Source organism: Phaenicophaeus curvirostris, chromosome 7 (assembly GCF_032191515.1).
Source record: "Phaenicophaeus curvirostris isolate KB17595 chromosome 7, BPBGC_Pcur_1.0, whole genome shotgun sequence".
In the NCBI taxonomy this organism is placed as follows: Eukaryota; Metazoa; Chordata; class Aves; order Cuculiformes; family Cuculidae; genus Phaenicophaeus; species Phaenicophaeus curvirostris.
The window spans coordinates 2,771,705-2,797,346 of record NC_091398.1 but is presented as its reverse complement, the minus strand read 5'-3'; the positions used below and the strand labels follow the sequence as shown (position 1 = coordinate 2,797,346).

General features: G+C 46.1%; 1 protein-coding gene across 10 annotated transcripts in view; it reads left to right on the top strand.

Moving 5' to 3' along the window:
- Positions 1-25,642, top strand: part of IKZF2 (IKAROS family zinc finger 2) — a 124,088-nt gene that overhangs the window by 63,110 nt on the left and 35,336 nt on the right. For 7 of the 10 annotated variants that reach the window (XM_069860606.1, XM_069860609.1, XM_069860607.1 and 4 more), the window contains 2 exons: positions 6,382-6,648; positions 17,476-17,643. In XM_069860606.1, the coding sequence (XP_069716707.1) occupies positions 6,382-6,648; positions 17,476-17,643 (435 nt within the window). Of the gene's footprint in view, positions 1-5,964; positions 6,065-6,381; positions 6,649-17,475; positions 17,644-25,642 lie in introns of those variants that run through there. The other 3 variants (XM_069860614.1, XM_069860612.1, XM_069860615.1) reach the window with 3 other exon arrangements.

Genomic DNA, 25,642 nt, shown 5'->3' with positions numbered 1-25,642 from the left:
CATTTCTTACTTATGACTTTAAAAATCGTTCAGGACCGAAGGGTTCTCTCTCCTTCCTTTTAATTTTCATTTTACAAAACACTGGTTTGCAGTTCCAGTTTGTGAAAGTAACTGTATTCCCCTCCCCATCACCAAGAGTTTTTGCTAGTGTGGAAACGGGGTGTTTAATAGCGCAGCGACACTCCTCATCCGAGCCTCGCGATGTGTACGGGCGAGGTACCCAGGTTCAAACCGTGCAAGAAGCTGGGTCATTTTCTATTTGTCTTTAGTTGCCAATTAGCACTGTCATTAATCCACTGCCGAGGAGAAGCTGATGATTAAAGCAGGCAGTGTCACTGACCACTGACAGGATGATGTGTGGGAGGTTGTGTGGTCGCTGCCTGTCATTGTGCCGGGGTGGCTGGAGCTCGGTCTCATTTTCCAGAGGGAAGGAACAATATCTTACTTTCTTTGCGTTCTGCGGTAAAGACAGACACGTAATCCAGGCTTTGAATATTGCATTAGCCTGTGTCCTGGATGGGGAATCTGCAGGAGACCCTGAGACAGTTTGCACCACCTGCCCCCCATTCCCAGAGGCGTTTGGCAGCCGACGCGGACACGACGTCTTCTCTAACCAACGTCCTTCGCTTTCTTCGCCCACAGAGCCACCCCAAGGCTCCTCGGGGGTGGCAGATTTGAATTTTGCCTCCTCAAGGATGAGGAGCTGAAGTTGGGCCAAAGCTTTGTTTCCTGCTGGCGAGAGAAGAGGGCTGGGGGAAGAGGAGTGAGAAGGCTTGAGGGGTCAGGCTTGCTTTTTGTGCTGCTCTGGGGGCAGCAGGAAGAGGCTGGTGGTGGCTGGCTGCTGCCAGGAAAGGCTAACCTCTAGCTGGAGACCACAAACCCTTGGTGACAGTGGCCAGCCTGGCTTGCCAAGGCCACAGATAAAATAAGCAATGACCTAGGACAGCAGACAGTGGAGAAGACAGCTTAGTCTTGCTGCTTGTTCCCTGGTGTGTTGGACGGAAGGGTTTTTGTCCTGTAGTGGGAATTATTCTCCTGCTTGCTTGTTAGCTCACTGAAGTGAAAAATGACTAGTGCTTTACTTTGCACCCCAAATGGGATCAAATCTCTCAGCAAGACAGGAAGGGTTTCCTCACCCTCCGCTCTAGATCTCACTTTTGAGGGGAAAAGAAACTTCGGTGAAAGAGGATTAAATAGTAGGGATATTTTTCTTAGGTGGATCTAACAACTTCTGGTTTGTAGCTGCGCTAATTTGTGGGTGAAGGAAATACTTTGGTACTGAAAACTTGCCAAAATGCTGTTTAACAGGGAATTGCAGTTTAATTAGCACTTGTGAGACATTAACAATAATTGTCTTCAATTTGGCCACTCAGGATAAAGTATGATTCAGGATCAGCGGGTTGGTGCTCGAGAAGAAAAAAATAGGAAAGAAGCATTGCTGTGTGGTCTGGTGAAATGTGAAATGTGTTTAAGTGTACGTGTGTCCTATTCTGTTAGGATTGAGGACTCTGAAAGTCAGTTTGTAATTGCTACAGTTTAAGTGCCATGTGCTCAGTGTCCATAGGTAGTGGGTTTTAGGGGTGTTCATCTCTCTGTTCCCATACGGTGTTGTGCTGGACTAGGAAGAAGTTGAAGGAACTTGTCTTAACCTGGGGGGGAGTAGTTTAACTTCCCAGTGAGCTGGGTTACAGCTTATCCCTTTTGCTGTGATTTTTTTTTTTTTTAGGAAAAGCACCAAAAACTTTTAAAAATGTTTCCACTTACTTAGTTCTGTTTTGCTTTGCCAAAGAAGGAGGAAGCCCTTTGCTTGTGTGAACAAGAAAGGCAAGGGAACTTGGGGTGAAATCGGCTGTGGAGACTTGTGGACGATGCTCTCGGGGTTTGTGGCTGTAGGTGAAAACAAAGACGGTGCCACAAAATGTGGTTTCAAAGGCTGAGAGCAGGGAAAACCATCTGTATGGAACTTAAGCACCTGTTTGTATGCAGGGTAGCACACAGCCCTAATACATCCACCAGTCTGATGTAAGGGAGCAGAGATGACCTGATTAGCAAAGCCCTCGCAATTAGCTGAGGAGATCCCTGCTGCACCAGTGCTCCGCTCCTTGGAGACTTGTGGCTGGTCCCAGCTGAAGGAAACCTTTCCGCAGCAACAAGAGCGAGCGGATGGTTGCTGAAAATGGTAACAACGGCGCTTGGTCTGGGTGTACAGGTGAGAGGAGTAAGAAGAGTAAACAGCCTGACCAGCTCTGCAGCGTAGCTGGGATATTGGGAAAGATGCGACATGAAGAACACAGGAAGGACGTGGAGCTGTTGGAGCGAGTCCAGAGGAGGCCACGAAGGTGATCAGGGGGATTGAAGCACCTCCCATACGAGGACAGGCTGGGAAGCTGGGGTTGCTCAGCCTGGAGAAGAGAAGGCTCTGGGGAGATGTTAGAGCAGCTTTGAGTACTGAAAGAGGCTCCAGGAAAGCTGGGGAGGGGCTCTTGATCAGGGAGGGCAGAGATAGGATGAGGGGAATGGCTTTAAACTGGAAGGGTAAAGATTTAGATTAGACATTTGGAAGAAATTCTTCATGATGAGGGTGGGGAGGCCCTGGCTCAGGTTGCCCAGAGCAGTGGTGGCTGCCCCATCCCTGGAGGGGTTCAAGGCCAGGCTGGATGGGGCTTGGAGCCCCTGATCCAGTGGGAGGTGTCCCTGCCTGTGGCAGGGGCGTTGGAACTGGATGGCCTTTAAGGTCCCTTCTGACCCAAACCATTCTATGAATTACTTTCTCTTTGAGAGCTGTTTGCAGTTGTGGAGCAGTGTGTGCTTGGGGAGGTTATGGTTCAGCTAACGACTCACTCTTTTGTTGTGCTGTTTGTCCTGTTGGATGAAAGCTGTCCTTTAGCAGGAAGAAACGCTAGGGTGAGATGAACTAATCAATCTTCCAGTTGGTAAGCTCTTGTAGCCTTCTTTCATATGTGTTGAGCAGGCAGACATCCACAGACTTGGATGGGAACTCATGCTGCTCAGCACTTGTTACAGTCACGCGTTTATTACTCCATATCAGAAAAATAGAGGCAAACGTGTGTGTGTGTATATATAAATAAAGAGATGTAAGGTACAAGGTTTTCTCTCTATCTTATGAGTAGGTATAAATACACACAATCGGTATGAGGGCGTTTGGTTATTTTGTGCATCGCTGCGTGTGAAGAGTGCACAGGCTTGTGGCAGAAACCCAGGCTCTGAGGTGCGGAGCACAGGGCACTATTTCTGGCTCTGCCCTAGCTTCTTGTGTGGCCAAGTGTATTAAATCTGGCTCCTGAAGACAGCAAAGTGTTTGTTCGGGCTTCATTCTTAGACTAGCTGAATATACCCCAAAAGGCTGCTATTATCAGAGGGAGCTGCCGTTCCTTAGCTCTGAAAGCGAGCTGTCCATAAACCACCAGTGCCTGCTTTCTGCAGGGAGATGGAACTAGGACCTTGGCTTTCTCCCTGCTGGCCCATGGAGCTTGCAGAGCTCCTCCTCTTCCATCCTTCTGCTCAGCTCCTCCACCGAGGGTGCATCCTCCTGGTGATGGGGTTGGTGATGCCTGCGCCACCTTGGGCTCCTCACAAGCATCAGATGACTTCCCGTTGCTTTTCTTCCTGCTGTGGTGGGATAGGCCCCTTTGTGCTTTTCGTGTCTCCTCTTGACCAGTTTCTACCTATCTTCTCCCTTCACTGAGGTGATGGTGGCCTCGCAGAAGAAGCTGTTAAGAAAAATGTTTCTTGTCCTTGGGGAATGATCTGCAATTACATAAGGTTTACAGCATCCTTTTCATTGCCAACAAGAGGTTGCTTTCATCCCTGTGTTTGCTCGTGCATTGGTACCAGCGTCAGTACTGTGGAGCACAAAACTGTCCCCAGGGGCCAGCGCTCTGCGATCACTCTGGGGGCAGGTGGGGATGGGCATCACCAGTTGGGTGCTGCCCCCGAGGAACCGGCTGGGGCCAGGGAGTGGTCAAGATCTGGGTCCATGCTTTTGTTGCTCTTTTTAAACAATAAACGCATCTCTGTGGCACCAAAATATCCATTCCCTTCTATAAAAGAAGTGCTTAAGTATTTCCAGAGGAGGCCATGAAGATAACGTGAGGGCTGGAGCACCTCTGCTATGAGGTCAGGCTGAGAGAGTTGGAGTTGCTCAGCCTGGAGAAGAGAAGGCTACAGGGAGAACGCTGAGCAGCTTCCAGGACTGAAAGGGGCTCCAGGAAAGCCAGGGAGGGGCTCTGGATCCAGGGAGTGCAGGGATAGGATGAGGGGAGTGGTTTTAAGCTGAAAGAGGGGAGATTGAGGTAAGATCTTAGGAAGAAATATTTTGCTGTGAGGGTGGGGAGGCCCTGGCCCAGGCTGCCCAGAGCAGGGGTGGCTGCCCCATCCCTGGAGGGGTTCAAGGCCAGGTTGGATGGGGCTTGGAGCCCCTGATCCAGTGGGAGGTGTCCCTGCCCATGGCAGGGGTGGGACTGGATGGGCTTTGAGGTCCCTTCCGACCCAAATCATTCCATGATTTGTTCTGTGATTTTGTAGCTACTGATCTTGTGGTGGTGCCTGATTTGATCTGATCTGGCTCTGTCCTTGCTCTGGATGAGCTTTTCTGCAATAGTAATTCCTTAGTTCTCATGAGCTCTGTGATGAACAGGGAAAAACGTGTTTTAACAATATTATGGTTAAAAAGCATCATCTTACTAGCGTTTGCTCTCTGGTGCCTTTCCCTGCTCGTTATGCTTTGCCTTGGAGTAACAGCAGTGATTTAGAGGAGTAACAGCAGTGATTTAGGGTTGCAACATCAACATCAGCCTCTGAACCTTGTGTTTTCTTTAACCGTAAATTCTGGGAAAGGAGGTTGAAGGAGGAAATCTAAATAGTAGGGTTCATTCTTCTGACATTTCCAGGCCAGCTGTTTGAAACTGCGATGCCTCACGGCGATCAGACACATTTACTCTAAACTCTCTCTTGCTGGGTTCTCAGACTGTCTCTCCTTGGGCAGCTGGAGCGCTCCTGGCTGGGGTTTGGAGACACCGGCCGGGCCTCTGGCACACGGTTGCCGTCCGGGTCCCCTGCTGTCACCAACACTTGTGCTAATGGCTTTAGCACAGAGGTCAAAGACTGCTTAGATATGAAGGCTGAAGCGCCTCCGTTTTAAAGCCCTCAGCAGGATCAAGGCTTAGGGAAGCAGGCACGTGGGCTCTCCTTCTGGCTGACGGTGTGGATGGAGAGAGTGGCTCTGGAAGAGACCTTTGGGCAGTCTCGACCCACCAGTGAGGCACTGAAATGGGGCTGTGTGGGGGTGAATACACCTCTGTGCCAACTCCCCTGTGTGAAAAAGGCGGATGCAGCCGTTTTCTTTGAAGATTTGCTATCACACAAGCTTTTGCTGCTTAGAGGAGGTTTGTCCGGTGACCTGGAGATAGTGAAAAGCAGTGGTGAGCCTGTCAGTCTAACCAGGCAGATAGGAAAGGTCTTCAGCTGTGCTTACTTCACTTGCAAGTGTAAATAAGCCAGCAGTATAGGTCTCACTTCAGACCTGTTTGCCTTGGCAGCGTCCCATCTAAATGAATTGGAAGGTGATAGCAAAGCGCTGGAGGCACCTGGAGCTTGGTCTTCCCTCCATCAGGAACCTGTCCATGCAGGCAGGCTAGTCTGGAGATTCCTGGCACAGCCATAAGCTTGGCTTCACCGGGTCCCTGCGTTTTGAGCAATCCTGCCCGTGAACGGTGCTTGTTTCCGTGAGCTGTGCTGGTGCTGTGTCCTGTCTTTGGGAACGCTGCACTAGGCAGGAGGGGCTTGGAGGAAGGAGCTGGAGCTGGGTCCTTCAATGCTAAGACTTTAAAGGTTGGGTTGGATGGGGCTCTGAGCAACCTGATCTAGTTGAAAATGTCTCTGCTCACTGCAGTGGGATTGGACTGAATGACCTTCATGGGCCCCTCCAACCCAAACCATTCTATGATTCTATGACTTGGGTTCTTCAAAGGGAAGGAGGCTCCTGTCTTTCAAACTGAGAAGCAGAAAGTCACTTCTTCAGCCTGCTGCATCTCTGTGACTTTTGGTACCCTCTGGATCATGCCTTAGCATCTAGGCTGTAAAATAAGGATAGAAATTAGGAATTTTTTAAAAAAAAACAGCAAACAAAGCCTCGAAGAAATGCTTTTTTAACTTATGGTGCTTTCATGGAATCACAGAATGGTTTTGGTTGGAAGGGCGTTAAAGATCATCTGGTCCCAGCCCCCCTGCTTGTATTGGTTTGAGCTTCAAGGCTGTGCTTCGATGTTGATAACAGTAGAAATTTGTCATGATGTTAGCGATTGGGAACTTAGAAAATACACGTTTTTACTTATTTTTTGAATTTTTTTGTTTTTATTTCAGCAAATTCAGTAAAGCTAGAAATGCAAAGTGATGAGGAATGTGACAGGAAGCCCCTGAGTCAGGAAGATGAGATCAGGGCTCATGATGAAGGAAGCAGCCTGGAAGAGCCCCTCATTGAGAGTAACGAGATGATGGATAACAGAAAGATCCAGGAGTTATCAAGCGAGGGAGGAATCCGGCTTCCGAATGGTAAACTGAAATGTGACGTCTGTGGCATGGTTTGCATTGGGCCCAATGTGCTAATGGTACATAAAAGGAGCCACACTGGTAAGCAGCTGAAAGAAAATCCAATGACTGCCTGTGGCGTCTGATGTTGATATTATCTGACAACTCTCCTCTCTTCCCTTTTCATTCATGGGGTAGCAGGAGGCCGGGAAGGGGAAAGATGGGCTTTTGTTGGTTTGATTCTCCCCCTGCTCTCCAGGCTGTGGTGATGCTGTTTCTGGCAAGCATGGTGCTTCCGTGACATCGTTTTCCAGTCTTTGGTTCTGAAAAACACCACAGAAATCTGGAAGTTGCCTTTTTTTACTGTTCTTGACCAGGGGCAAGATGATGAGAGTCGTTATCTGGCGTGGAAGGGTGTGCGTGTTTGTGTGCTTGTGTGCACAAGGCTTTTGAGTCTTCAAGGTGGGTCTTAAATGATCTTCCCTTAGAGGTGCTCCTAGATAGATGAGACCAGCAGCTTCCTGGGAGTCTCACACCTCCTTTGTAAGTGGCTGGAGATGATGCTGGTGGCCCATCAAACCTGGGATTAGCAAGCCTTATAGGGCAGGCACTTTATCCAGTGATGCTGATGCCAGGATGGGCTTGCTGTTCATGACCCAACAGCTCCATCAGGGAAACCTCACCAGAGCAGCTCTCGTGGGCTGGTGCTTGGCTCCCCCTCACCATCTGGGTACCATTTCTGTGGGACTGCTCAGTGCTTGCACTCCCTTATAATTTGTTTTTCTTGCTATTAGTACTGTTGCTGTTCAGAGACCAAACCAGCTTACTAAGTTAATGGATTTGAGAGTGCAAGAGGCAGCCAAAACCGTCACTGTGTGGTGATTGAGCAGGTCTTTGGGGCCTGAAAAATGAGGCCTCAAGTTCAAATCAGGGAATTTCAGGGGTGAATTGGGGTGTCCAAGAGACTCCTGCTCCTCACGTGGGACTAACAGTTAACTCCAACAGAGATGGTGTCAGAAGACAGTGCCCTCCCATCTTGCAGAGGTCTACCTGGCAGAGCCTTTGATTCAAAAAACTACTTAAGCGCGTGCTTAGCTTTTATGAGATTTAGACACATGTAAGGCACTTGAAGTGCTACCATATAGGCTTAAATTAAGATACGCACTTAAATCTTAAGGTTAAGCACAGTTTTCTGTGTTGGAGCCTCAGTGGGTGTTTGTTCTTCATCGTTTTTGGAGAAAATGAAAGATAGTTTGGTTTTTATCTTTCTCTGCTATTATTTAATGAGGTGAGAGACTCGCCCTGACTGCGAGATGTCTGCTAGGGTGTAAAAAGAAAAATGAGGATTTAAGGTAGAGCAAGACAGACTTTGTGTAATCACTTTGTAAACCTGGTAGTTTGCAGTCAAGTAGTGTGCACTTGATGGGATAGAAATCAATGAATTCCTGTACGGAGGAATAATAAATATATATTACATAGTTAATGCACTGTATATAAGTTGTATTGATAATAACTTAACATAAATGTATAATAGTAAGCTTTGCAGCATCGTTTATGATGCCGTCATGGTTTTAGACAGCAATTATGACAGGGGGAAAGCATTAGGTGGAGAGGCGAAATCTCGATTAACAATTTGACATGCTATTACTAGGAAAGGGAAAGAGAATAGAGAATGTAACAGACTGAGTCCCCAGCTTTCAACCTCCCTGGAAGTTTTTTTTCATTGGCACTCACGCATATCTGAGCATATGTATTGTAGGTGCATTGGAATCCACGTATTTGAACTTGAGCAGCTAAATTACACCAGCTAAATATAGATTTAGGTACTTAATTAAACGGTCTGCATCTTTTGAGATACTGAACAGCCAGCGCATCGTTTCAGTGCAGGCAAGCTGCCTTTTTCGTGTCGAAGACAACGTGTAAATTCAAAGCGAAGGGAGCACGGTCTCATCTGCGGGCAGGCAGGATGGCTGTGCGCACGTGGACGGGTAGGAATTGCATAACCGGTTGCTTTCTCCTTCAGGCTACTGCTGGTTCCTCGTCGGGCTCTGACTCTTCTCCCATCTGAGCCGAGGAGCTGTGATGTATGACTCTATACAGATGATTTCAAGCAGATAGAAATGGCATTCCTTTCAGTGTGCAGCTTGGTGCTCTGAACCAGTTGGCACATTTTGCGGGGGATTTTTTCCCCCCCCCCCCCCCCCCCCGCTTTGTTTGTTTGTTTTTTAATACGTGCTGCTACTTCACTGCCCACAACAGAAGGAGAAGTTTGCTTGGATTTCCACATCCTTGGTTTTAGGAGTATTTTTAACGTACTGGTATCTATCTCTTAAAGCGCAGCGCTGTCAAATACATGGCTGCGTCCTCGGCCAGGCGGGTGCGATGGGCTGGCCCCAGCTCTGGAATGAGCCCTGACCTGCAAGGAGTCTGGTTTTGCAGCCCAAGGGAGAACGGTGGAGGGAAGGGAGCTTGTCCCTAGTGAGCGGAAACGGATGATATTCTTTATCAGCTAATGCAACTGGCACTTAAATCCTTACCTCTCAAAGCCAATTTAAGTGAGTTCGGGAGCCGAATCCTGCCTTACTCTCCTCTTTATCCGCACACAACCATAACGTGGTCTGGCCAGTTGTTTGCATTGGCAAAAACTGAAGTCCTTGTCCCTTCCCAAGAAATCGGACATTATAAATCATCTGAAATGCTGCAGCCCATACTAGAGGCTGTAATTTTCATGTGCACTGGGAAGAGAGTGTGGCTTTCCTTACACTGGGGAGACAGGATTTGCGAGAAGCCGTGCTATATGGCTTTGGCTGCGTTGCGCATCTAGAGAGGTGTAGCTTCTGAGAAGCAGTTGTCTTCCCGTGACACACCATGGTAGTTTGGTCAAATATAGGGATAGGGGAAATTAATTTTTGCTGTGGATTAGGCCAGAGTAGATGAGCTCAATGTCCCAGCTTTCTCATTCTCATAGCAAGGTTTGAGTTGGAAGGGACCTCAAAGCCCATCCCGTTCCACCCCTGCCATGGGCAGGGACACCTCCCACTGGATCAGGGGCTCCAAGCCCCATCCAACCTGGCCTTGAACCCCTCCCGGGATGGGGCAGCCACCACTGCTCTGGGCAACCTGGGCCAGGGCCTCCCCACCCTCACACAAAAACGTTTCCTCCAAAGTTCTCATCTTAATCTCCCCTCTTTCAGCTTTAGAATGTTCCCCTCATCTTCTCCCTGCACTCTCTGATCAAGAGCCTCTCTCCAGCTTTCCTGGAGCCCCTTTCAGCACTGGAAGCTGCTCTAAGGTCTCCCTGCAGCCTTCTCTTCTCCAGGCTGAACAATCCCAACTCTCTCAGCCTGTCCTTGTAGGGCAGGTGCTGAAGGATCCATTTTCTCTGCTGCCTGCTCTGTTAGACTGAGCCAGGGGTTTCCCGTTCATCCTTTGGGTTTGCAGAAATGCTGCCTTGCACGGTTGTGCCAGTGATGCTTTGGTCCACAGCAGCTCCATCGCAGCGCCCTTGAGGTTGTGCATCACATGCTACCGAAAACAGCATTTCTTTGAAACCCTGATAACGCAGGTGAAGTGGTATCGTAATCTGCGTGGCCATCAGGAGAAGGCCTCTCTATTGATTTAGCATCGCTGACAGGAAATAAATCAAGTGCTTCGTGTGGGAATGAAACATGGTGCTCCCCGCTTTAGCGAGCAGGGTAACCCCACACCCTCTCCCTCCTATGCCCTGCCCTCATGTCAGGGAAATAACACGTGGTGTCAGGGTTGATCTGTTTTCCTCCTTGTCCATATTATCTTCTTTTGGGTCTCAGACCGTGTGTCCAGAGAAGAGCAACAAAGCTGGTGAGGGGGCTGGAGAACAGGCCTTATGAGGAACGGCTGAGAGAGCTGGGGGTGTTTAGCCTGGAGAAGAGGAGGCTGAGGGGAGACCTCATTGCTCTCTATAAGTACCTGAAAGGAGGTTGTAGAGAGGAGGGAGCTGGGCTCTTCTCCCAAGGGACAGGGGACAGGATGAGAGGGAATGGCCTCAAGCTCTGCCAGGGGAGGTTCAGGCTGGACATTAGGAATCAGTTTTTCACAGAAAGGGTCATTGGGCACTGGGAGAGGCTGCCCAGGGAGGGGGTTGAGTCACCTTCCCTGGAGATGTTTAAGGCACGGGTGGACGAGGTGCTGAGGGACATGGTTTAGTGATCGATAGGAATGGTTGGACTCGATGATCTGGTGGGTCTCTTCCAACCTGGTGATTCTATGATTCTGTGAGATCTTGGTGAGGGAATAGAACTGTATGATCTTTAAGGTCCCTTCCAGCCCAAAACATTCTGTGATTCTCTGATCTTTTATTGGATTTTAATACCATAAAGCCAGTGAAATGAGAAACACGATGGGCCCACGAGAGGCATGTTCAACTTCTGAGCTAGCATCCCTCACGTTATAACTGAACATATGCAACACTGGAACTTTGAATGCTATTTAATTTTTTATTTTCATGCAGAGTTCAAGTTTTTGGGACGCAATTAGTAAATTAGGAAAAACCCAACCATGCTGTTCAGTATAAAAGACTTTTATGTCTAAAGAAGCAAACCAGGAACAAATTTAAACAAATGGTCCTATTAACACATTGCAATTAACTCCCTTGGGCTGCCAGACTTATTCTTCTAGTGGAAAGGTTTTATGTGGTTTAATTTGTAACCTAGTGCAGACTCCTACCTCTTGCTGTATGACTCAGTCTGGCACCAAGTCAAGAACTGTAGGGCCAAATTTCTACGCGTGACGTTTTCTCCTTAGGTTCCTCAATCCAACTTTTCCACGAGTCTCATTTTCTACTTAAGCATAAGGAAGGAGAGCTCATATTTTTCCAGTCGCTGTGTAAGGATATTTTACTTGGTGACTAAACTCTTCTGATGTTTTATACCAATTCTCTTAGAGAATTTTTTTTTCGGTGTAGAGAGGAGACTTGGAAAAATCACCCAGGATTTCCCAGGGATTTTCCATGAGAGATTTGCCAATGTTGGTTTATAACGAATTGCCTTATCTGAAATTAAGTTTTTCCCAAGAAAGAGAAGGACAGTGAAATCATTGATTTCAAGGGATGCGGAGCCTGTTAAGTGTATCTGATAGAACAGTGAGTAGGCATGTAGAGCAGGTGGTTCCTGGAGTAACACCTGCAGGAATGGAGCGAAGGCGGCTGCTCCGTGTTCTGCTTGGGGAAAGGCAGGTTGCAACTCACTGCCTGCCCAGCCACGATTTTATTTGTGCTCTTGGGACAGGGCAGGGATGCGATAGTTGCAAGATTTGATGAATTGGGAGGAATGCTTCAATTCAGCTAAGTGCGAAGAGGGGTGAATGTCAGGTTTTTTTTTGAGCAAGCACTTCCCGATGGTAGCACGGGCTCAGGTATTTTGCATTAAGAGATTAAATAAAAATCCTGTTGGAGCTGGTCCAGAGGAGGCAATGCAAATGATCCAAGGACTGGAGCACCTTTGCTGCGAGGATAGGCTGGGAGAGTTGGGGTTGTTCAGCCTGGAGAAGAGAAGGCTGCGGGGAGACCTTAGAGCAGCTTCGGTGCTGAAAGGGGCTGCAGGAAAGCTGGGGAGGGGCTCTTGACCAGGGAGGGCGATAGGACAGGGGTAATGGTTTTAAGCTGAAAGAGGAGAGATGAAGATGAGATCTTAGGGAAAAATGTTTTCCTGTGAGAAGGAAACCAGGTTGTCCGGAGCAGTGTTGGCTGCCCCATCCCTGGAGGGGTTCAAGGCCAGGCTGGATGGGGCTTGGAGCCCCTGATCCAGTGGGAGGTGTCCCTGCCCATGGCAGGGGGTGGGACCGGATGGGCTTTGAGGTCCCTTCTGACCCAAAACGTTCTATGATTCTAAGTACTTGAGCCATCGTTTGTATATCAAAAGCATGCGCGGAACAAAAAGGCTGAGGTCTTTACATATTTAGCCAGGACAAATGTCAAATATAGTTCCTCTGGACCTAGTTCTACTATGTCGAACTCTATCCTGGTTTTCCTTCTTATCGTGAAGAGATTTTACAACCAGTTGTTTTTTTTTTTAAAGAGGTAATTAAGAGTTTTGCAGGAAGACACTGGAGCGCTGCTGTAGAAATAACCAGGCCTCGCTGTTAACGAGGATTAGCCCGTTATTTAGTGAGTTGCTCCCTTTGATTCCTAAGGGATGTAAGTTGCCGGCTGAGGGTTGTGAAAAATCTACATCTCCTTGCTTGTGAGGCTCTCTGTCCTCAGTTAAATTTCTGTTTTGATACAGCAGATATCACTGATGTATTTTGCACCAGTGTGAGATTCGAAGAAGGATAACTCATACCGAAACTTCTGCGCAGCACTTCCGTGCTGAGGTGGTAAAGGAGAATTACTGCACAGGGAAGCTTCCAATTAAGCAGAAAAAAGGTTTGCTTTCTGCAAGAACATTTGACATAAACGTGGTAAAATATGAAAGCTCTTAGAAGGAAGTTAAGCAGTTGGTTCACCTGGTTTCGGGTTGTATCAGCTTGGCACCATCGGTAGCTTGTGCGATGAAGTCTCCGGCTACCATGTATTAAAGATGTTTGTGAAGGACGGTGTCTTGCTAATAACCTCAACTCCCATGTTCCACTGAACCTCTCGACTCAGTGTTTTTTAACAAATATCAAGTTAACTTCTGTAGTTTACTATCTGATAGTAATAGTTCATTGTATTTTTTTTCCTGGAGGAGAGGCAGCTGTGATGGCTGCATGTTAAACACTGAACTGTGAAGTTTCAGCAGTATTTTACTGGAATTTAGGGGTAAATATTGGAAATCATACCTTATAATTCATACTTCAACTCTAAAATTATAAACCTCATGGATTTTTTGATTGAATTTAATTATTGGAGCTGCTCCCTGGCACAGGGCCCCTCTTTCTAAGCCTTTAGGAAAGGCAATACTTTTCAGCTCTGGCTTACCTTGCTTTGTCCATTCCTAAAGTAACTTTAAATAATTAAATTCCCTGTGCTGGCTTTTTAGGCATTCTTGCTTTTGTCTGATTTTAGATCTTTCAATCTAGAGTTGAAAAGAAACATCCTTTTTGTTTGCTTAGCTGTTCCTCCCCCTCTCCCAACTCAGAAACAATTCAAATCGCTAAGGTTCCAGAGGTTTTTGCCCTGGGTTAGCTCTGAAATAAAGAAAAGTTTGAATAGCTAAAATGGACTAAAAATATGTTGCAGTGTATTTTCCACTGCTGAGAAGCTAAAAGCTTGCTTAGTCACATTTCAGCACGTGTCCTTCTTATAAAGAATTCTTTTTTTAATAAATTGGTGTCAGTTCAGAGAGTAAATGGTAAATCCACAGCTAGTTAGAAATGCTTCTGATTGTCAGCAGCCTCTTGTAGTCAGGTATATCACTTGTTTGATAGGTCCATCAAATATCTTTACTGCCATCACCCCAAAGGTAGGAAAACATTTTAAACCCAGTCATGGGCTGCTGTGTAGAGAAGGGATGTGTTCAGGTAAAGACTTTCCATGAGCAGATGTTTAATTTGAAGTGCAATTAATTTCACCTATGAACAGAACCTCTTATTTTTCACAGAACTGCTAGGGGAGTGAATAAGAATGTCAAGGCTGTTATTTTGTTATTAGGAAATAATGATACTGGAAAACTGCTTATAAGCCTACTAGGAAAAGGCAGCAGGAGGAGTAATTGGCAAACAGTCTTCTTAAGGCACTGAAGTGATCAAGAAGGTTGTTTGCTAGTGTCCGGAGTGGGCATCGCACAGCAGAGTTCTTGCAAACCCAGCAAAATGTTCTTATTATTCACTATTTGCTTTGTGTTTGTGCCCTTCTGTTGAATTATTGTCTCTCAGATTAGCTGTGCTAGACATAAAAGCTGCTAATCAATAGCGTGAAGGTGGGACTGGAATTGTGGTCACCCCCTAAGCCAGCAGCTTAAACAAGGAGCAGGAATCAAATGATTGGGCAGAAGTATAACAAACAGATCAAAGCAGTTGTTTACCCAGACTTAAGCCAGTAGGAAAAAATAATTCATGCTGGCTTTAAATAGATACAAAGGCTATTTAAGGTAAGGTGTGCAACTGCAGCAGGTTCTGTCTGTTGTAAGAGCCAGGGCAGGCTGGTGGTGACTTTGTGGTGGGTATTTTTGTGTCATCTTTGCCACTGAACTTTAGTGCAGTGTTTGAGTTCCTAACCAAAGGCTTTCAGCATCTCATAGAATCATGGAATGGTTTGGATTGGAAGGGACCTCAGAGCCCATCCAGTCCCACCGCGGCCATGGGCAGGGACACCTCCCACTGGATCAGGGGCTCCAAGCCCCATCCAACCTGGCCTTGAACCCCTCCAGGGATGGGGCAGCCACCCCTGCTCTGGGCAGCCTGGGCCAGGGCCTCCCCACCCTCACAGGAAAAAAAATTTCTTCCTAGTAGCTCATCTCAATCTCCCCTCTTTCAGCTTTAAACCGTTCCCCCTCATCCCATCACTAGACTCACTGATAATCTCTGTTGAGCTGCCAGTTTATCGAGGAATATCATCTGTGGTGTAATATGATCTGTGGCCTCCCAGGGTACTGAATTTAAGTGGGCGATGTAGTGGGTAAAACACACTATCTGCATAATTTTAAATACATTAAAGGTAGAAGGAAAGTATTCGGACCTGGTAAGAAACTCACTACCCGCTTTAATGTTGTCATCCCGAAACTGAAGCTATCATTCCTCAATACTGAGAAATGTGTCAAAGGAAGGGGTTTTGCCTGTTTTCTCAAACAGCGAAAGCAAAACAGAGAAGAAAAGCTCGTATTTTTTTAACTGCAGTCTCTTTACATCTCTCTGTTATGGGCATTTTGAAATGATATAAAAGAAGATAATGGCTAATCAGATCCTTTAAGTATAGTGTGGGAGTCTAAAAGGGAAACCACAAACTCTTATCAATTCCAATGAGCTCGTGTTCAGTCTATGGGAAGGTGAGTTTTATGCTCTGATTTTTTTTTTTTTTTTTCATCGTTACTCCATAACGTTCTTGGCAAGGTTGTAGAAACCTTAGTATTTTCTTCAGTGCAGCTGCAATGGTTTCAGGTGTAGTTTCCACCTCATGCACATGAAGTGAAGTTCAGATGTATGGCAGCTATACACGGTGTTTGTATGGAACACCAGCCTTCTGCTGCCCCCCATCTACAGATGTTTGTTGGACTTTACATGGGCAGAGACGTGACCTACTTTGGTAAAAACATAGTGTTAATTCTGTCCAGTGAGTCCAGAAGAGGCCACAGAGATGATCTGAGAGCTGGAGCATCTCCCTTATGAGGACATGCTGAGAGAGTGGGGTTAATCAGCCTGGAGAACCTGGGAACCTGGTTCAAGAACCTGGGAAGAACTTCAAGCAGCTTCTAGTATTGAAAGGGGCTCTGGGAAAGCTGCAGAGCTTGATCAGGGAGGGCAGGGATAGGATGAGGGAGAATGGTTTGAAGTTGAAAGAGGGGAAATTGAGGTGAGATATGGGGGACAAATGTTTTGTGATGAGGTGATGAGGCCCTGGCCCAGGTTGCCCAGAGCAGGAGTGGCTGCCCCATCCCTGGAGGGGTTCAAGGCCAGGCTGGATGGGGCTTGGAGCCCCTGATCCAGTGGGAGGTGTCTCTGCCCCTGGCAGGGGTGGAACTGGATGGGCTTTGAGGTCCCTTCTTATTCAATCCATTCTATGATTCTATAATCATTTTGAAACAACTGAAAAAGGCTTTGGAGCGATATGACCAATCAAAGATCATGTCTGTTTTTAATGAGGTCTGTGTTTCAGAGCAATGAATTCAACCTCCAAGTCCCACCAAGTGTTGACCAAGGCTCTGTAATAGGCAATACGCTAAAAAAATGAATGAGACCACATGTACCTGAGATCTGATGTTCAAGACTTTTTTGAACTGGGACCCTGGCTGGTGAAAACATTTCAGTATCTAGAGCCCTGCTGCTTTAAAGCACTCGGGCAAGCGGCCAGCCCGAGCCTGGGCTTGTGCCCTATTGATCTGCCCTGTTCCTGGTGGGACACAAGGAGATGATTAGAGCTGCCTGTCTGCGGAAGGATGCTGCAACAGACCCAGTGGCCTCAACAGCCGTTGGCAGAGTACAGTTTTGATAAGGTTTTGCAAAACCCTTGTGAGGTTTTTCATGGGGGTTCCTCTAAATAATAATAAAAATATCAAATGTTGTGTGTTGTTACGGTCCCAGTCCCCGCTGTCCAGGGCAAATATGAAGAATTAACATCAAAAGGAGTTTTGGATGTGTGTGTTTGAGTGCATGGGCTACAGGAAGAGGGTAAAGTATAGAGTTTCTCTGCAGAATTTTTATTCATCAAACAAGTCTTTTTATTTGGTTTTATTTAGAGCACAAATTTGCCTCTTTCACGGTTTAACGGCGTAAGATTTCTGTCAGCGTTTGCTAGTGCCTGAAGCTTGTGGGCCTGGTCCTCGCTTGCATCGACTCTCTTGGTACCACTTTAACAGTGCTAAGCAGCCTTTAAAAATGGATTTCTGTTCAAATATAATGTAAGCAAAAGATTTGGTTTGAAGCCAAGACTTTAACATCTGTCCAAGTCTAATTGTTATGATTAGTTCTAAATATCCATATGGATTGGACCTATGCTAAAAATAAGTGCGAAACCATAGAGATAAATATTACAAAACCACAGTTATGGATCTGAATTTTGAGCAGAGTTCATCTTTTCTGAAGGGTAAAACCCCTGAGGTGGAGAAGTTTAAGACAGGCTGCATTGATCACCTCTAGGAAAGAGCCTCAAATTGTTGTTGGAGGCTTTGTCCAAAAGGAACTGCCTTGGACTTGAGCAAGTGCTGTGGGTGGTGGGGACCGTGCCGATGTTGTATGGCACTGTGGCAAAGAGTGGGATAACAGGTTCTGTCCATCTGCTGATGTTTCTTGACAGCTCTCTCCTTTCCATTCTCCTTCCAGGCGAGCGCCCCTTCCACTGTAACCAGTGTGGAGCTTCTTTTACCCAGAAGGGGAACCTGCTGAGGCACATCAAGTTGCACTCTGGGGAGAAACCGTTCAAATGTCCCTTCTGCAGCTATGCCTGCCGACGGAGGGACGCCCTCACAGGACACCTCAGGACGCACTCTGGTGAGTCCGACTTCTCCTCCCACTCAGTTTTTGCTTTGCTGTTACCCTTCCAGTGAAGCAGGTTGTGAAAATAGCTGCGTTCCTGGTGCCTCCAGGTCTGCACCGTCCTCTTCAGAGAGCACCGCTCTCAACTTTGGGAAAGCCTTGATGCGAGTCAGAAAAGTTGTGGTTCAGCCACGCCTCTCCTTTTGTGTAACTGAGCTCTTCTAGTGATTCTATCAGGCTTCTGAGCTCCTCTGGTGATGGTATCAGGCTTCCCTTTGAATGTCTCCTTGGGTGTATCCAGGCTTCGCTGCCAGATTGTTTTGACACTCAGCCCCGAAGAGGCTGTTGAATTCCAGAGAACTCTGTGCTCTTTGCAGTTCATACCCATTTCTTCATCTAAGAAATGCCACATGCTGATGGAGTTGCTTTTTATATTCAGTCTTGCTGTGAAGTCCCGATTCGTGGCAGCCACAGCACCTACCCTAAAGCAGAATGTGACAGAGAGAAATTTGGTTTATCTCACCTTGCAACTTGATAGTGTCGTGTCTATATCACCTCTACTTGGTGTTTTCTTGATACAAGAAATGCCAATCGCTTAACTGCATGTTAGTAGTCACGTTGGTAGCCCTGATGATCAGATGTGTCTCTAGTCCCTGTGTGCTACACCAAGGGGCCGCATTCTGCCCACTTACTCATTTGTGTAGGGCGCTCGAGTCAGATCTTAACTTGCTGCATTTTTTATCTCTGAGGATCTTCAGTTTTTGTGTCCAGGCCATTATAGGAGACTGTGATTTTCATTGTTGAGTGAGCAGAGATAATTGGGCTGGTTACAAGTGACAGTGTTGCAGATGAACTTTTTTGAGGTGTTAGCAAGTGTGTGGCTACTGAAACAGCGGTTGAAGTGCAGCTGCAGACAGAAACTCTGCATGTGAAAATGTAATTGTGGAGCTTACTGGCTCGTTATTAGTGTTTCTTATATGAGGTCAGCGTTGCTCTGAGGTTTCTGTTCTATGAACATTAGGTTGGTCTTTAGGATACAGAGTTGACTTGACATTTCCAAGAAGTGGAATCACAGAATGCCAGGTTGGAAGGGACTTCAAGGATCATCTGGTCCAACTTTTTTGGGTGATCTATAGTTTAAATGAGGTGGCCCAGCACCCTGTCAAGTTGAGTCTTCAAAATGTCCAGTGAAGAGGACTCCACTGCTTCCCCAGGGAGGTTATTCACTGTTGTCATCAAAAAATTTCTTCTGGAGTCCAATTGGAATCTCCCTAGTAGCAACTTCTACCCATTACCTCTTGTCTTTTCCATGTGACCCCTTGTAAAAAGGGAGTCTCCATCTTGGTAGACACCCTTTATGTAGGATGAGCTGGTGGGCTTCTCCAGGTGGGCTTCGGAGCAGACAAGAGGCTGTATTGATGCAAACGTACTGCTGACAGCAGGCACAAGCTTCCAAGGGAGTGCAACTGTGGGATTGGACCAAGAGCATTTTTTGAGAGCTGTCAGCTGAGAGGATTTGATCTGAAAGTCAGAAGGGAAGATGTCTGTGGAACCGTGGGATGCAGTTTTCACACGTCTGACCATAACTGCAGTTTCAACTTGAAATTTAGTAAAACAGAAAAACACGATAAAAATATTTGCAATTAAAAGAAGAAAAGGGAAACGTGACATAAAATAGCCCACAAGACAAAACATTGATCATTGCAGCTGAAGATTGTTTTCATAACATGAATATAGATTTTGTTACCTAGATACAGCCATTGATAGAGATTGTTCGTTCTTCCTGTGTGAAGAGTGCATGGCCATTGGTTCTGCTGCTTGCCTGAGGATGAAACGTGAAGGTGTGGGGTTTTCAGAAAGCACCTGAGCTGCTTGGAAGGACACGTTCCCCTGGAGCTCCGTCCCTAACACTTCGCTGTGCTTGGCTGTGCTTAGTTTTTATTGTGTTCTGTTTTCAGTGTAGAAAGTATCGCCCCTCTAGGCAGTTTTGAGCAGAGGGCCAGCAGGAGATGATTAAAAGATGGGTAGATGAGGTGCTCAGGTGTAGTAATGGACAGGTACGGTTGGACTTGATCTCAAAGGTCTTTTCCAGCCAAGCGATTCTAGATTTCTGTGATTCCTATACAATCAATTTCCGCTTTTATTGAAGTGTGCAGCAAAGTCTGTAAGTAGATCTGGAAGGTACAGCAAAAATAGTAAACTTCATTGCAGATCTTTTCCAACCTCAATGGTTCTGTGATTCTGTGAATATCGCATCTCCTGCCATTTCTGACTAGAGTAGAAGATATCAGATAAAATACAGAAAGATGAGATTGAAAGCTCGTTTGAAATATGAGACTTTAGTCTAGTTTCAATCTGATATAATGTCTAAATTGAGGTGAATCTGAATATGGTTTTAGAAGAGGAGAGCTCTTCCAATCAGATCCATGGCTGATCTAGTTTGGAACTGCATCCCCTATGCAAGCAAGTCCTGCTGTTTGCATCAGCTGAGGATCTGGCACATGATTTCATAAATGCAAGACCAATTTCCTTTTTTGTTTTATGTCTTTTTCCTCCTTAAGTAAGCGAGTACTATTAACCAAAAAAACATCACTGGTTTTTCCTTCCCAAGAAGATTTTATATTACTCTTTTTTTTTTTTATGGGAGGCAGAGCATGCAAGAAAGAAATTGAAGGGCTTTTATATATATATGTATATATTTATATATATCTTTTTGTTTCTCCCAGCTAGTTTGATCTGTGTATTTGGAAATGCTTTGTTTGTGTCACCACTTAGAGAGTTACACCCTCTCAGTGCTGCCAGTTACTCAGTTTTTCCTGTGCTTGGTGCAGGGTTTTTGTAGAGTAAGACAGGAAAGGTGAAATAATAAGGAAATGTTATTGCAGAAATTAGCAGAAGCATCTCAGAGATACTTGAAATAGCTCAAACTACTATTAACTTAACTAAATATTTTATGATAGTTTTTCTTTTTTGCTTTGGACGGATTGTTGGGATTGTTCAGCCTGGAGAAGAGAAGGGTCCAGTGAGATCTTAGAGCAGCTTCCAGGGCTGAAAGGGGCTCCAGAAAAGCTGGGGAGGGGCTCTTGATCAGGGAGGGCAGTAATATGATGAGGGGAAACAGATTGAGGCTGGAAGAGGGGAGATTGAGATGAGATCTTAGGAAGAAATGTTGTGCTGTGATGGTGGGGAAGCCCTGGCCCAGGTTGCCCAGAGCAGGGGTGGCTTCCCCATCCCTGGAGGGGTTCAAGGCCAGGTTGGATGGGGCTTGGAGCCCCTGATCCAGTGGGAGGTGTCCCTGCCCATGGCAGGGGTGGATCTGGATGGGCTTTGAGGTTCCTTCCAACCCAAACCATTCCATGATTCTGTGATTTTTTTTTTTTGTTTTGTTTATCCTTTTTTGTATGATTTCCTATCTATTCAAAGATGTTTCTAAGCCTCACAATGCATGTTTTGCTTCCCCTTCTTATGCAGAATAATATCTTACTATGTAAGTGCTACTAGGATGAGTGCTTAACAAAAATATCGCATTGCATCTGTACTGCTGCTGCTATTTAACCCTAAATAATTAAGGACTTGTCTTGCAGTGATTTACTCCTGCAATTATTTACCTTTTACTGACATATGGAGTTCTGATGAACTTTGTGTCTGTTTTCCTCCTACACGCGGCTTCTTTGATTTCAGGAATATAATGATGCCTTCAGGACATCAGTAGGATAATGCCTGGGGAGAGATTCATGCACAGAATTACGCTGAGTGGGCATGAGCCTCGAGGTACTTAGAGGACTTTTAGATGTTGTTATCAGAATTAACTCCATCGTTCCGTAATGCAGATAATCAAGGAGAGGTGCCTGCGTGGGCTTCCAGGACGCGGGTGTAAGAACAGGCTGTGGAGGGCTGGGGCAGTGGTTTGTAGCCCCCTCCTGCAGCGATTGACTTTCACCTTGCTGGTTTTAGAGAGGAGAACATCCAGGCAAAGCCCATCTCCTCGTGGCAGTCACAGAGTACCTGCTTTCTCACCCTTCTCATCTTCTCCATCAGCTCTCAAACTGCACGACAGGACAAAGGCAGGTACAGAGCACCTGAATCGTACTGTAGGCCCTTAATGAACAGAACGCAGACGTTTTAAGGAGGACAGTTGATCTGACCGATCAACCTGATGGTTAAAGCACCTAGATTTTGATCTCCATACTTAGATACAGCCTGATGCTCTTTGACCCTGAAGAGCCAGGTGTCCTCAAACGGGCACGTAGGATTAGAAATTATGTTTTGACATGAATTTCTTTTGTGTCTAAATTGGAGCCAAGTCAGCCCTCCCCTCATAAGGCTTTTGTGAACATAAATGCTTCTCAGAAAAGTCAGGGCTGTGGTGATGAGTGACCTGGAAAAGCTTGTAGAAGACATCAGTGCATTATCTCTCAGAGCAGGGCTCCGGCAGTAAGCCGTAAATGAGGGATGGGATCACTTCCTGAGGGGAAAACAAAACACAGACTAGGTTTTGATTAAGTGAGAACTGTCCATCCATCCTTTGCGCTTGACAAGGATGGTCTTGTGAGCAAATTGGTTTGTGAATTTTTTGGTCGAAGACTGTGTTGTCATGTGTACACACCAACTGGCCACGCGAAGCCTTCCTGGGCAACCTGCATTCGGGATTTTCCCCTATTTTTCTCTTTATCTTAGCAACTTCACTTGGTTTCCCTTACTGTGAGAGTATGTAAGTGTTATTCATATATGAAAGCAGCTTTAGTGTTTATTTCTTCCTAAAAACAATGTAGTCAGATCATTATTTTTTCCTGTCACAGAAGCTTTTCCTCACAATACCTTTTAAATTTTCCTTCCAAGCTCTTTCTTTCCTGTTTAGAAATATTCTTTTTTTTCTCCTTTTAACAAATACTTGTCTTTTCCTCCTCCTCTTTTTCCTGTGTGACTGCTGTGCATCGTTACTGCCCAGCTCTTCAATAGCACTGAACTAATGATATTTTTTTATTTGTAAAAGAAAAGCAGCAAAGCATTTGTTTTGAGAAGAAAAGCTTAGGCAAAAAAAAAAAAAAATCCCCAAAGCACAATTTTAGCAAAGTGTACAATACACAGGATAAAAAGCATGTATAATTAAAAAGGTAAGCGCTCTGTTCATGGAAAGGTTGTTGAGGAACTCTGTTTCTTGGATTGTTGAGGAACTCTGTGTTTCTTGGACTGTAAGACTTTCTCATCTCCTTTTCTCCATACGGGGTTTCTTCTCCTGCGAGGTGACGAGGCATTCAACAGGTCCTGCACGTCTGCAGTCGGTGGGACTGACAAGTGATATCTGTGTGTGCGACTCTGCTCGGAGGCAGTAGGAACCTGGTTCCTAATTCTGGCAAGGTGCCTGCCTCAATACACCTTGGGGAGAGTCATCCCACCTCTGAGCATCTCAGCCCCACTGAGAACAAGCACAGCGCTGAAAAACACAATGCCCTGTGTGAAGTGCTGCCTGTCAAAAGCCAGTAAGAATTACAGAAACGGTAGCAAGAATGATTATCCAGAATCATGAAGAGCCGATGTTTTAAAATGCTTTTTTAATCTTAGAATCATAGAATCATAGAATAACCAGGTTGGAAGAGACCCACCAGATTATCGAGTCCAACCATTCCTATCAAACACTAAACCATGTCCCTTAGCACCTCGTCCACCCGTCCCTTAAACCCCTCCAGGGAAGGTGAATCAACCACCTCCCTGGGCAGCCTCTGCCAGTGCCCAATGACCCTTTCTGTGAAAGATTCTTTCCTAATGTCCAGCCTGAACCTCCCCTGGTGGAGCTTGAGGCCATTCCCTCTTGTCCTGTCCCCTGTCACCTGGGAGAAGAGCCCAGCTCCCTCCTCTCCACAACCTCCTTTCAGGTAGTTGTAGAGAGCAATGAGGTCTCCCCTCAGCCTCCTCTTCTCCAGGCTAAACACCCCCAGCTCTCTCAGCCACTCCTCATAAAGCCTGTTCTCCAGCCCCCTCACCAGCTTTGTTGCTCTTCTCTGGACTCGCTCCAGAGCCTCAACATCCTTCTTGTGGTGAGGGGCCCAGAACTGAACACAGGATTCGAGGAGTGGTCTCACCAGTGCCGACTACAGAGGGAGAAGAACCTCCCTTGAGCACACTTTTACCATTATTAACGTTTCCACTCTCAAAGGGCCTAGTACCTACTCTGTTGTACCATGTTTTTGAGGATGGGAGCATCATCCTTAGAAGAATCTTGGTACCTGAAATTCTCGTATTATTCTGAGCTTGGCCGACTCAAACATTGTGAATGGGCAAAAAACCTAAATGTGAGCAAGTAGGATCCTGTCTGTGAAAAATGAATCAAGTATGAGAAGAGGCACGGGGATATTTTGCATACAAATCTGCAAATAGGTTAGCAAAGAGCATCTTCCCTCGTTTGTGATGAGCCAGTGGACATTTATTCTGCTGATCTGATACTTAGAGCTCTTTTTAGTCAGGCAGAGCTGCTTTTCTTCTCAGGTTTTCCTGAACTTAAACTCAGTGGAATTAACTTCATCGCAAAATCAGTTTGTGTTTTTCTAATCCGGGTTCCAAATTGTTGTTAGCATGTAAACAATCCTGCGGCAGCCCTGCTTTCTCATTAATGCCTCCAGTACCTGGAGGGCTTCACTCTCTGTTGTAGGGTGTCAAAATATTCTGCTTTCTGCGTTGTTTCTCTGTGCCTTTTTGGAAGGTGAGACCAGAATGCGTACAAGGATAGGGGTTTGATACGCGAGGTCTTTCATCCCCTTAGCATCCTTATTCAAAGCTTAATCCTCTGTAAAGCCAACTTCACTGAAGCCCCCTCTGAACATGATCCTTGAAGTGCTGGGGTCTTCTTCCCCTCCAGAGCACTACTGTGACAAGTCTTAATTGCATCTAGATGAAACGATCATCTTTTATATGCCCAGAGTTAGCTCCGTGTACAATCTTGGTCATGCTAAGCCTTTTTTACAGCACATAATTGTCACTGCAAAACCATCTTTGAAATAAAGATGCTGTAGGGTCGTGTTCTCTGCAGATAAAGTGCATTTAGGCATTTTGATCTTGGAGGTGGGAGCTTGTAAAAAGATACAGTTCCACCCAAAGCAATAAGTGTTCACTCTGAAGACTTAGAAGTCTTGAAATTCCGTCAAGCTTCCCTCTTATTGTGGTAGTTACAGATCAGTCTGATAATTCAACCCAGAGATCTGTTTCTGACAGATAAGATGGAGAATAAGGAGAAGTGGTCCTTGCAAGTGAAGGTAGATGTGCTGTGTCTTGCCAGCCTCATGAGTCCCTCTGCTAGGATGAGCTATCAGCTTTTTTTCATGATTTTTTTTTTCATTTTCTGTTTCTTTCTCTTGGGGGAGTGCGATTGAGTTGAGACAGGATGGCAGAACTGATGTCAGGTTAGTTCCCTAGACCCTTACTTTGTGTGAAGGCAGGAGGTCCCTTGATAATTTTGACCAGTTCCTTTCTTCCTCGTGGGGTGCCAAGATGGTGTAGGACTTCTGATGTCCAGTTTTCTGCATGTTTTCTGTCTCATCTCCACACTAGCAGTTCACATCCTGGCATCACCATCCAGATTCTGTTAATTCTTGTTGCCTTAGTCCATGTGCAACCAGAGCGAAGCACCAGACCCTGCCCCGTGGCCCTGCTCCTGGGAGAGAAAACAGACCCTTCCCTAGTGCTGGGAGTGCTGGTTCTTTTGCCAACCAGCCTGCTCTGGAGGAGAAAACAAGGCACAGACTTTCTTTTTCCCCTGGGCTTTTATGCTGCCACAGGGCTCTGTGTGAGATTTCACTGGCATCAACAAAGCAGATGAATGTGATGAGACTACTGCATACAGAGCATCCATCCTTCTAAAGAGCACGCCTAACCTCATCTTAAAACATCCAGAGAGGCTGTGTTGCTGTCGCCTCCCTAGGGAGACAATTCCACTTCCCATCTGCTTTTTATAGCTGTGACTCTCATCCTGATATTTAACCTAAACTGTCCTTTCTTTCGCTGCAGATTATTGCTCTTCCTA